General features: G+C 36.4%; 1 protein-coding gene across 1 annotated transcript in view; it reads left to right on the forward strand.

Annotated features, from left to right (window-relative positions):
- The window catches only part of Gk1 (Glycerol kinase 1), a 37,070-nt gene that overhangs the window by 21,642 nt on the left and 2,195 nt on the right, over window positions 1-13,233 (forward strand). The window contains exons 4-5 of the mRNA XM_072520356.1: window positions 2,675-2,934; window positions 4,983-5,299. Of these exons, the coding sequence (XP_072376457.1) occupies window positions 2,675-2,934; window positions 4,983-5,299 (577 nt within the window). The remainder of the gene's footprint in view (window positions 1-2,674; window positions 2,935-4,982; window positions 5,300-13,233) is intronic.

A 13,233-nucleotide genomic window follows, 5' to 3' on the forward strand; every position in this document is an offset into this window, starting at 1 on the left:
ATACCGTGATAAACCTTTAATAAAACTTTTTTGAAAAGTTAACGCTGTAATACTTCTTATATCGAACTGTTCCGTTTAAATCTTTTATTGCCCTTTTGACTTTAGCCTGCAAATATAGAAGATAATCCCTCAAATGAAGCGACGAAGAATTGTCCCGTTAACTTGGATAATTTCACTTTGGTCACGTTTTGTTGAAAATGTTCCCAGAGGCTGTCCAAAACAAACCCAAAGTAACTGCATTCTCCTCTTTGAATTTGTTTTATTTCCCCCTCCCCCACCCATTTTCCACTGAGCAGTTAAGTATGTTGTTGAAGTTCGATATTGTGTGTTTGGAGACCCTTGTCAAGGGTAAGCTATTTTTTGATACCTTTCTTATTTCTTTATATTGTTATTCTGCTAATTTTAAGTTATTTTCTTATTTAATTAGGGTCCATATTCCAATGTCCAAGTATAATCCAAGTTTAGTCCCGTTATGCCCTCATTGTGAATCCATTGCTATCTCGTTGTGAGTCCCAAGTTATTCCTTTGGGAATCCATTTCTGACTAGGAGTTTAGTTCTTTCCAGCTGAATTTGGATTCCCCCTTGTATTCAGAAGTTGGCTACAAAGGAAGCCAACGTCCAGTCAATCTGCTTTCTAACTCAAAGATTGTGGGTACTTTTTTATGCATTTGTCAGCCGATTCAAATGGTGACACTTTCAAGTTAAGTTACATAAAATGCTAGAGACTGGATAAAGATATTTTTTTAATTTTACAAATAAAAGGTAGATATCGAGCACTGTTTTTTATTAAATCTTGCCTAAGTACTTCGCTCTCAGAGCATCTTTAAGGGGCACCTGAAATAAGTCAAGAAACGTTTTCGCAAGTGATTTTATATAACATTTTAACAAACATGTCAGTGATAACTTAGGTATTAGTTTGGGGGCAAATGTAGTAAACACAGATTGTAAATGTAAGAACTAGACTAAACAATATGTTGTTAGAGAGTTGGTTGGTTGACTACACTAAAAAGGTTTAACGTTGAAAACCAAGTGCAAACTGAAGTATTATACCATTGGTTCAATCAAACTTATTTCTTCTTCAAGTGCCGTCTCCATCAATGGAGGTTAGCGGTTATGGTGGCAAACGTTTGTCTATCTTCAGCTGTTCTTAAGAGTTCCTCAAATCCAAGTCCTGTCCAGTTTCTGATATTACGTAACCAGGACAATTTTTTTCTTCCAATTCCTCGCTTTCCTTCTATTTTGCCTTTTATTATCAACTGAGGGATGTAGTATTTCTCGTTGCGCAACAAATGCCCTAAATAACTGGTTTTTCTTCTTTTGACTGTTCTCAATAGTTCTTTTTCTAAATTGAGTCTAGCTAGTACTTCTTCATTTGTTTTTCGTGCTGTCCAAGGAATTTTTAAAATTCTACGGTACACCCACATTTCAAATGCCTCGATTCTATTCAGGCTCTTTATTTTTAAAGTCCATGTTTCGACTCCGTAGAGAAGAACAGACCAGATAAAACATTTTACAAGTTTTAATCTCAATTTAATATTTATATGTGTATCGCAGAATAGAACGCGCATCTTAAAGAAACTATCCCTAGCTTGAGCAATTCTCGCTTTAATTTCTTGTTCTGGGTCCAGCTTGCAATTAATCCAAAAGCCAAGGTATTTGTATTGGTTTACCTGTTCTAAAATATTCCCATTTATTTTTATAGGTAAGGGGATATTCTGTTTTCTTTGGATCACCATTACTTTTGTTTTTTTTTCGTTGATCTTCATTCCAAACTCTCGACAAGCATCCTTAAGGTGGTCTATAACCCTCTGTAAGTTTGTGTCTGTATCAGCCAGTAGGACAGTGTCATCTGCATATCTTATGCTAGATATTGGTTCTCCATTAATTTTTATTCCTGTGGAAAGGTTTTCCAAGGCTTGCTTGAATAGTAGTTCCGAGTAAAGATTGAACAGCATAGGGGATAGTATGCATCCTTGCCTTACTCCTTTATTTATACTAATATTTCTAGATGTATGATCGTCGATCCTAATCTTGGCACTCTGCCTCCAATATAAGTTCTTAATTAATCGGAGATCTTTGCTATCCAAGTTGATGCTCTGCAAGGAATTTAACATTTTATTATGGTTTACGCGATCAAATGCCTTTTCAAAGTCTACAAAACATAGAAAGACATCCTTTTGTTGGTCGTAACACTTCTGCAGCAGTACTTGTAATGAAAACAAGGCCTCTCTGGTCCCCATTCCGGCTCTGAATCCAAATTGATCGTATCCAACTTCTTTTTCACACCTTTTGTATACCCTATTGTGAAGTATTTTTAATAGAATTTTAATCAAACTTATAATCAATGTGAAAACTATAAAATTGAAAATGTCAAAGCATGGACCAACTGATCCACAGTGGGAGATATTAAAATATATAACTGTGGAAATGGTATATCTAAATTACAAAAAGATATGGAGAGTGTAATTAACGCCAATTGTAGATTCTGGTGTCCAGAATTACTGATACTGTTCAAACTTACAGTTTTAACAGTGCGCAACCCGGTCTTGCATTGCATGTAATTGCCGCAGTGTAAGGTCGATTTAAGGAACATACTGAAATTTGTCAAGTAATACGCACTAAACAATACAATTTTGTGTTATACTTATTTCTGTTTACTTTTTATCAATCTAGGCGGTGTTAATGGAGGCGTTCACGTCACTGATGTTACCAACGCATCAAGAACCATGTTGATGAACATCGATACGCTTAAATGGGATCCTGTACTTATAAACTTCTTCGACATTCCTAGCAATATTCTGCCCTCTATACGCTCCAGTTCGGAGGTTTACGGAATTATTACGAAGGGGTCATTGAAAGGAGTCAAATTGGCTGGATGTCTTGGAGATCAACAGTCAGCACTCGTAGGACAACAGTGTCTTATTCGAGGACAGGTAGATGATTACATTTTTATTCTAAAAAATGACTTAATTATGAAAATTAATGTAATTTAGAGGGCATTTGATTGATTTATTTTTTGGTAATACTGTATTTACAACAGCAGCAATCAAAAAGTTGATCAGTTATATTAAAATTAGTACATACTCAAAGTGAATAATTATTATTGCACCCCTCTTTTATTTTTAACTATTGACGTTTTCAAAATCATTCAGATCTTCGTGTAAAAGTGACGATATATTCGAAAATGGCATCTTCTTGAGACAGGCCGACCAGAAAAAAGATTCAGATCGAAAGATAGTCCGTGAGTGGCTGGACAACGGAGCTAGGCCACAGTGGCAGGAGATTACCAAATATGACAATCAATGAAGGGCTATTGGCTTGACAGTGGGACTCGTTGTGTCTTTGAGATGTTGTCATCACTCATAAATGGGAGAGTCCAGAGGGAACACGAACAGTAGTCCAAGTTGTTATCCCAATGACATGTGTAAAGGACGTGCTGGCAGAACTCTACGATATAGTCTCTCCGAGGGGACACTCTGGCTAGAGTCCGTGACAGGTATTACTGGTTAATTGTCGGCAAGATGTGGAAGAATGGTGCAAACGATGTGATCTGTGTGCATCCAAAAAAGGACCCAAAACGAGGCTTGGGAAAAACTCCAGCGGAACTTCCAACTCCAAACTTCCACCGGAACTCCATGGGAACCAGTTGCTGTCAACATTCTGGGATCATTTCCAGTAATAACATCAAAAAAATAACTATTTGATGGTTGATATGGGCATTACGAGCGGGGACGTCACTTCGAATCGGAAATTTTGAAGACCATGATGCCGGCGGACTGTGAATGAGGCAACACCGCCTCATTCTCAGTCCGCCGGCATAGTAGAAAGACATAACTGGACCATCAACAATTGACTGTCCCTGTTTGTACATGAAAATCAGAGATACTGGGACACACTGGTACGTCTGTTTCTGCTAGCTTACTCAAGATCCCAACATAAAGCAACTGGTTATACTCCAACAATACTATTGACTGGTCAAAGCATAAAGCTTCCCTTCGACCTCCTACATGGCAACCTACCAGATATAGAGGCTGACCAAGAGACTCTCTCCGAGTATGTCGGCCTAAAAGATCGACTGGTTAAGGTCCACGATTTCGCCAAGAATAAGCTGCAACTCACCAGTGACCTGATTAAGGTTAAATTCGATCAGAAATCCTCTCCCATTAGCTTCAAAGTAAGGTGATGCTGTCTGGCTCTACCAAACAACGAAAAGGAAAGGTCTGAGTCCCAAGTGACAGCGAACCTGGGAGGAATCGTATCTGGTTACTACCGAAAGATAAACAGATAAAGATAAACAGAACGTTGTATATAGGGTGCAACTGACGCCACAGAGTAAGCCGAAGGTCGTACATCTGGAGAGTCCTTGTCCTCATAATGGACAAAATCCACCGATCTGGTCCATTTGGGTACTGTTCGGGGTGAACAGCCTAAAAGGAGGGGACGATGTTGTGAGTCATATATACCTGATTGCGGCTCTGTGCGTTAGAGAAGTCTAGAAGTCTCTCTTGTCGTCGAAATATTCTACGAACTGATTCTATCGACGCAAAGATGACCTTCCGGTGTTTTTGTGGCCCAGTCAGCTGGTTTCCAGTGGCCCAGACAGTTCGTTCTCAATATAAAGCCAGTAAGGCGGCGTTTGATTATTAGTCTTGGCGATTCTAGGCATCAATGCTAATTCTTCTAAGCGATATTTGTAATTAAATGTGTTTTTGAGTCAATAGAAGAAACTTTTTACTAAGTAACAAAAACAAAATGTGTTTAATATATTAATGTTTGGTATTTTGAGAACCATGAGTTTTGATATTTCGATTTCCGCAACGGAAATCGAAATATCAAAACAAACTTATTTTAAAGTAAAATTGTGGCTCATTGCCAATAAAAATAGAAAATTGTATAATTTTGTTTCTTCTGCTGTTAATCTCCCTTGTATTCTCTTTTGTGAATACCAGAAATACTACTTAAACGATTAAAAATATTTTAGGCTAAAGCTACCTATGGTACTGGCTGTTTTCTTCTCTACAATACCGGAAACTCGAAAGTAAGTAGCTCTCATGGGTTATTGACAACAATCGCCTACAAATTCGGCCCCGACAAACCTGCAGTTTATGCTTTAGAAGGTTCCGTTGCCATAGCTGGAGCCGCTATGAACTGGTTGAGAGACAATTTGACGGTACTCCCCAACTTTGGAGAAGCCCAAAAGATCGCCGAGAAGGCTGCGGATATAGAAGGAGGGGATGTTTATTTCGTGCCTGCGTTTAGTGGATTGTACGCTCCATATTGGCAGCAGGAAGCTAGAGGGTGAGTTTATAATAATGTTCGACCTTTTTTCTACAATTGGCAAATGTCTTTAGCAACCTTAAATCATATAGAAAACTTTTTGAAGTGAAGATTCTTGACATCGATTCGCTACTCTCGATCAATTCGTTTCTAATCATCATATATTTACTCTAAGCAGGTTTCTTATTAATATTTGGTCTGAATGCGACAGGTTTGTCATAAGTAAACAACGTATGCTTTGTTAATACGGTAACAGGTGTCATTAAGAGCAAACATAATAACTTATTGAATTTGTTTAAAATATAAATAATTAAATAAATAATAAAGTTACTTTATTTAATTTTAAAAATATTATTTAAATTTTAAAAATACAGAAAACATAGTATAAAGCTCTGCGTTAGTTGACAGTACCGCCTACTGTTCCACTTTTTTTAATAATAAGTAAAGCTTGAGACTGAAGTGCCATCACCAAAAATAACCAAAAGTTTATTTTAATCAAGATCATTTGTCCGATTTGATTTTTTGAGCAAGAGATGAACAAGTTGTATTTTTTCGGAAAGTTACCGTAGTATTCGCATAAAAACCATTTTTTTTTAATATGAGGTATGTCAATTATAATTTTTTTTATAGCAAGTTGTTCTAGAAAATACTCAGTATCAGATAAAACCCGATTAGTTACTAATCACAGTATTTTTCCATTCGGTGCGTTCCTCTTTCGTGATGTCTTCCGGACATACGTACTTCTAGTTATGGTCTAAGAAATCATAACAAACGAGGTCAGGGACTGAATTCTGTGAAGAAATGAGATTATTATTACAAACATCTGCTTTTTAATGCCTTGGCAAGCCCCATTTAATGTTGGCAATAATCCTAAATCTTCAAGAAATGAAATATATTACATACTTTTAAATGAAAATTTCAGGAATGCTATCAGAAGATGCACCACATTTCCAGTAGCTGATATTCAGCAAGATCAGATCAGCAAGCTCTTGTGGCATTGCTTGAGAGAGGAATGAAATAAAAACAGGGATAGCGATTGCTTTCGCCAGAGGCAATTTAACAGTTTAAATAAACGTTTAGATCATACTTATTCTATTAGAAAATCTAAAGGGCAATTCCCAAAGTGTTAAGGATAAATGAGCTAAACGTGACTTATTTAACAGGCATAAAAAATAAAAGAAATAAGCGACATATAAAAAAGGGTCCATCTGTACTAGTTGACAGTAACAAAAAAATTAGTATTGATGAACAAGATATAAAAGAGAGTAGCAAACATATTGTGTGACCCCAGATTGCGACCCTCTGCTTTATAGATCCAGAATTTTCTTTCACTGCCAGACCGTCGAATGTTCAAACACCGTTTGGATCGATGCGGAGGCAAGCAAGCAAGCAATTTAATTTAACCCAGCCTGTAAGACTTGGACACCCCTTAAGAATGACTCTCGGGTGTTACAATTCATTGGGGCGAGGAGGATTAACTGTTATACTCAGGAGTCATTCCACCGCGCCCCAATGCTCCAGACCATTCCTTTCCTCCCTATAGCACTCTGATGCGCGATAGGGGCACAACTATCAGAGTGCTTGTCGTGTGGAAGTCCTGGGTAAAAGAACTCGCAACACGATATCGTATCCCGATCAAAGCAGGTTAGCGTAAGGCGCTTTTTTTTTCCTATCTCTGGTGACATCATCGAATCTGAAATCATCATCCGGGCTCACCCAGTTCTGCGACTTGGCGCTCGAGGATGTGGACCCCAGTTTTAGGGTTTTTTGTTAATTTTTTTGGTGGCTTTCGCCTTTTTATTAGTAGTTTTGTAATTCTTTTTTGGTGGCCGAAGGCGTTTTAAGTTTTTTGTAATTTTTTTTTAGAGATGTCTGAAAAGTAATATCATTAGTCATTATAAAAATTGCCAGTGCTATGTGCTGGGTTGTCTTCTGTTGATAGAGCTACGATTTTCTAGACTTCTATGTTGGCCAGGATTTGCTGTTCTGGTCTTTTGTGCTTCCATCGATGAAACGCATCATATCTTATTATCGCTCGCAGTATCGGACTTGGGTGGTTCTCTAGCTCAGCAAACTTTGTTCCGGCTTTTTCTTCCATTGTGTCATCCTTACTTGTTTCAGTTTTCTTAACAGGAAACGTTCAGAAACGTATCGGGGTATATTTACCGCTTCTCTGAGGCTGTTATTATGTGCTGCTTGTATCCTCTTTTTGTTTGATTTACTTATGTGTCCCCATTGCAAGAGATGCATATGTTATTATTGGAAGTATGGTGCTGTTAATCAGTCTTATTAGAGTTAATGGCTATTTTCCATTGGATACTCCATTCTTCTATGTTATTCTATCTATTCTATCTGTAAGTTGTTTACAGCTTCAATAATGTTTCTGTGTTTAACCGCAATTGCTGTGTCATCTGCATATAGGAAGACTGAGAAGTCTTCCTTGTGTTCTTGGAACATCAGCGGTAGAGGTGACAGGACCGCTCCCTGTGGCACTCCGGCCTCCGGAGCTCCGTGCTCGGACAGGACTTGTCCTATCCGAACACTAAACCTCCGGCCGCCCAAGTACGATGAGATTAGTCCTGTCATGGCTCCGCTGTATCCATAGCATATTATTTTGTAAGTCAGTCCTTCATGCCAGACTCTGTCGAAGGCTTTGCTTACGTCCAGGAAGGCTGCTCCTGTATACTGGTTGTCGTTGAATCCAGCTGTTATGTACTCTGTTAGTTTTTCTTGTAGTTCAATCCAAACTGAGCAGCTTCTGGAACTATTCCTAATATGTCTGTTTCTGATTGGAGTCTGCTTAGTATGATTCTTTCTACAGTTTTGCTGCCTGTTGGAATTAAGCTTATCGGCCTGTAGTTTTGCGGAAGGTGCTCGGCGCCGGTAAGCAGTTCCAGAAATTACGATCTGTTTATATAAATCGCCGAATAGCGAGTCGACATTAGATTATCACATTATCAGTATTACCGAAGTGATTTGTAAGCGATATCCGAGTGAATTGTAAGCGATAATTATTAATTGTAATTAGTGTTGATAATATTTGTAATCTAGTGAGTTTTTTGGAGTTTCATTAAAGTTAGTTAATAAACCATGTGTATTTCATATAATTCCTGAACCCACAGAAAACTTCACAATATATGGAGAGCATTTGATATAGATCAACACGTAAAATTAACGGAGATATTACAATCTATAGAAATTGATGACAGAGATAATCATCGATATGCTGTTACATTATCTATGTTGATATTTTTTTCTTAGTAACTTTTTTAGTATCAATAACTAGATCCTGCTACATTCTAGTGGGGAGTTTGCTACGCAATTTGCTTCATTAAGTAAGATCAGTGTAGTTTTAATTAATTTTCTTTTTTGTCTTCTTTAAAAAATGATTGTTTCACAAAATTAAGTAAATAATTACGAAGTACGATCATTAAAGTTGGGTATTCCAGCTCTTTTGGTATCAGCTGTTTTGTCGCTGGATATTTCTACCGATCACTTACGCAATTACCAATCTACTAAACCAATCAATGCATGAATTTGGTATACCAGAAAAACTTATCCGATTAACGAGAATGATAATGTCTAACTTAAAAACCAGCGTTAAGATACAGGAAGAAAATTATCGATCCTTTGAGATAGACTATGGACTCGGGATAAATGACGAGACAAGGGGATGCTCTGGCTTGCCTCCTATTTCAAGAAACGGCGGTATTATTTACAATAGATCAATACGAATCTTAGCATACGCTGATGACATTGACATAACAGGGCGTAGCAATTGAGATGTTGAGCAATATTTCCTAGAATTGGAAACGGCGGCGAAACAGGTCGGTCTAGTCATCAACGAAGACAAAACCAAGTACATGTTGGTTACTAAGGATCCTATAGCAAATGAGGAACGGGAAACAGAATTTGGAAGTCATATCTGTGACAGCTTCACATACCTTGGCTCGCTAGTGACTACTACCAATAAAACAAGCGAAGATATTAAAACACGAATAAACCTTGCAAACAGGGCATATTATATACAAAACACTGCTGGTCCTTATATACGGGGCGGAAACATGGACTCCAACGCAGAAGGATGAAAGACTTCTGGGAATATTCGAGCGTAAGATACTCCGTAAAATATTTGGACCATCAAGGGCATTGGCGCAAAAGATTTATTGTCGAATTATACCAACTCTTTAATGAACCAGATGTCATAACGGTCATTAAAACATGCGCGACAATATGATTGCTAATAAGCTAACGACAGGAACGCCTATAGGAAGAAGAAGCAGAGACTGACCGCGAATTAGGTGGTTAGATGGAGTTGAAACCGATTTAGGGATACTAGAGATCAGAAGATGGCAACACGTTGCCAGAAGCCGAAGAGAATGGCGACTAATCTTAGAGCAAGCCAGGATCCACAGAGGATTGTCAAGCCAAAGATGATGATGACTTACTCAATTATTGAATGCCACTAATATTGCCAGAGGTTATTGAAGCTCGTAGGAGGCATACTACTTATTAAAAATATATTGGTTTATATATTGGTTAAAAATATATTGCTAAAATGAACAGAGTGTACAAGAAATTTGGTCATTTTTATTTGTTTCAGTCTTTTTTTGGTATCTTTGTGATTTGCTAGATTTTTGGTGTACAACAGATATACTGGTGTTAATTTATTTCAAAATAAAGATTCGTTTTCCATTATTTATGGACATCAGTTTTATTTAAACACTTGTTAGTAATATTCATAACTTTTTTCGAGCAGTTTAGATAAACTTATCTTCCAAAAGTTGAAAACAAAAAAGATAAATATATGCTGGTGGTGATATTAAAAATATATTATTAGAGAAAATAAGCCAATATACAATATTTATTTAAAGATAAGCGATTTTAGCTGATGTTTACTGTAGTGAAAATGATACACTGATCAAAATATATCCTAGTAGCATCGTTATCTATATTATAAATATATGCATAATTCTTAGCAGGATGTTGGTTTATATGTTTAAAATTATTGGATTGATTTATCTAATCTAATATTTAACTAAGCCAAAGTAAGTGGAGTTTATCAACTGTATAGGATAATTTAATAATGATCCAGTTGCCGCACATGAGAACCTTAATATTTATTATTTTCTACCATATCTTAATACGGGGTGTCTCAAAATTGACCCCCGTCCTTTCCGAATATGGATCGGTGGACTAACAAATTAAATTGTAACATTGTTTAAAAAGGTTTTGAAACTGTTTTCTTGTGGCATGTCTAATATGTTTATATGGGATTAAGCCACAATTGATTGTAATGAATGTAATGATGTTTTCAAAAAGATTATTCAAGTTTTTTCTCCATCACTTCAGTGAGTGTGCAGGATTCAACTCCGTAGTATAATATCGAGAAGATATAACATCGTAGGAGCCCTACTTTAGGGCTCCAGATTAAGGTTGTGGCTTTTAAAGAGTTTGGCCATGTTGTTGAATGCACTCCTCGCCTTCCCTATTCTACATTTTACTTCTTGTGAGTGATCCCATTGTTCGTTTACTATTGTTACAAGATAGGTAAACTGTTTTACTCGGTCCACTGGTGTATTCTTGATAAGCAGTTGGACGTCTCTAATTTTATTTTTGCTGATGACCATAAATTCAGTTTTTGATATGTTTACTTGTAGTCCAAATCTTTCACTTGCTTTATTTACTCTGTTTATTAGTTGCTGTAAACTGTTTAAACTGTCTGCAAAAATAACGGTGTCCTCTGCGTAGCGGATGTTGTTTAGGCGTTCCAAAAGGATTCCATGTTCGCAATTTTCTAAGGCTTAACTAAATATTTCCTCTGAATATAGGTTGAATAATATAGGTGAAAGTATACATCCTTGTCTAACGCCTCGCAGAATCTGGATCGCTTCCGTAGGTTCATCTCCAAGATTTGTTCTTATTGTGGCTCCAGTATAAATTTTGTATTATATGCCGGTCTTTATTAACTAATTTGGGATTTTGTTAGAACATCCATAATTTTTCGGTATTGAACCGTGTCAAATGCTTTTTGTTAGTCCACAAAGCAGATGTAGATATCGCTATTAGCGTATATTCTCCGCACTTTTTCGCTCCCTGTTTCTTGGGTAACGTAATAAATTCTGAAACTAGCCAATATTTTGGAATATTGCCTGTTTCATAGATATTATTGAAGATTTCACATAGTATTCTTAAAGATTCATCACCAAGAAGTTTAAGAAATTCAGACTGTACTCAGTCTGTTCCTGGAGCTCTCCCTTCTTTTAGTGATATTATGGCTGCTCTTATTTCTGTCACTAGTATAGGTGGTCCTGTTTCCGTAGGTATTGGGGACTGGTTCTCCCTATCATCAAAAAATAAATTTCGTATGTAATTTTTCCAGGTATTATCAATACTCTCTGTGTACACGATTACCTCTCCGTTGTCATTAAGAAGTTTACTTACTCTTTTGTTTTTACATTTGCCTGTAATTTCTCTTACCTTTGCACGTTGCACGATGTACGTTGAAGTCGTCGTATTTACTTTGTAGAATTTCGATTTCTTGGCATTTCTCTCCAGTTCTTTCTTTTTGGTTTCTCTGATCTTTCTTTGTATATCTCATTGTAATGTTTTATACATAGAGTTATTGTTCTTGTTTTTTCTTATTGTATTATAAGTATTATATGTATTATAAGTATACTGTATTATGTGTTTATGTATGTGTTAATGTTATTGTGATTGAGGGCAAGAGGAATTAGGTCGCAAACAAATGCAGTGACTACAGGAGATAAAGAACTCGACAGGCATAAATACCACTGGCGAGCTTTTGTATGCTGCAAAAGACAGACGTCTGGTCTTAAGATACAACACACTATAGGTGCACTGCAACTATAAGAAGTTTATGTATGTCGTATCCAGTCGTCAGAGATTTGATATCTAAAAATAAGACGAACAAGTTAAATTTTCTTAAGAATGTCAATTTTGGGACCCCAAAATGATGCAAAAAATTTGTCACTTCTACCTCCGGGCTTCTTTATCTGAACGCCGTAGAAAAAAAATGTATCTGGGATAATTCCGTTTACTGCACTTTTTGTGTAACATAAACCGTTCGCTCAAAAACAACGCTTTAAGCGACCGGCAATTTTGAATGTTAGTGCGCGCGAAATGAATTTTTTAAATAAAATTTGTATCGACTCGACGGTAAAAATTTGATATCTTTTGATCAGAGTATCTTATCGACAAAAATAAAATGTATTTTAAAGGTGAAGGGTGCATCTTTCATGTATAAAAAATGAAAAAATGACGCAGAATTAAGTTGGTTACGTGTAGGTAATGTTTGGAATTTAGTAACCCAGTCCAAATGTCTACTGACTATCGTCTGTGGTGATATCTTCTACATATAAATAAGAGTTTTTATATATTTGTAGGCCAAGTACTTATGTAAAGACCGCCTTTTATGTAACTCGTAGACACTGGTTCCGCTGCAACAAAATCAAGAATTTGTTCTTTTTTGATGACGACGTTGAGTTTAGGATGTCGTCCCCCTTATGTAATCTTACGGATTTAAATTACTTATCTCCAGTAATCTTAGTTCAACCTGTTGTAGATCTGGAAATTTTACGGTGTATGCTCTATTCTCGAGTAGAGAAACATATTGCATATTTATTCTTGATTAAATTAATAACATTCCATTTTAAATGACGTTCCAAAACAAATCATCGTATGTTATATCATAAACACCATAGTAATGACATAATTACTCATAAATTTTTAACTATTCCAGTTATTTGTTTTAACCTTTCTTCGTTTTTAATAAAGGTTTTATGCAAAACGCAAAATTTTATTTTTACAGTGTACGTTGTTTTAGTCCAGTGATGCATATCCGGAAAGGACGGGCATCGATTTTGCGACATCCTGTATAATACGATAAGAGTGATAACGAATGAATTTATTAATCGAATTTATTAACTTTATTT

Source organism: Diabrotica undecimpunctata, chromosome 1 (assembly GCF_040954645.1).
Source record: "Diabrotica undecimpunctata isolate CICGRU chromosome 1, icDiaUnde3, whole genome shotgun sequence".
Taxonomy (NCBI): domain Eukaryota; kingdom Metazoa; phylum Arthropoda; class Insecta; order Coleoptera; family Chrysomelidae; genus Diabrotica; species Diabrotica undecimpunctata.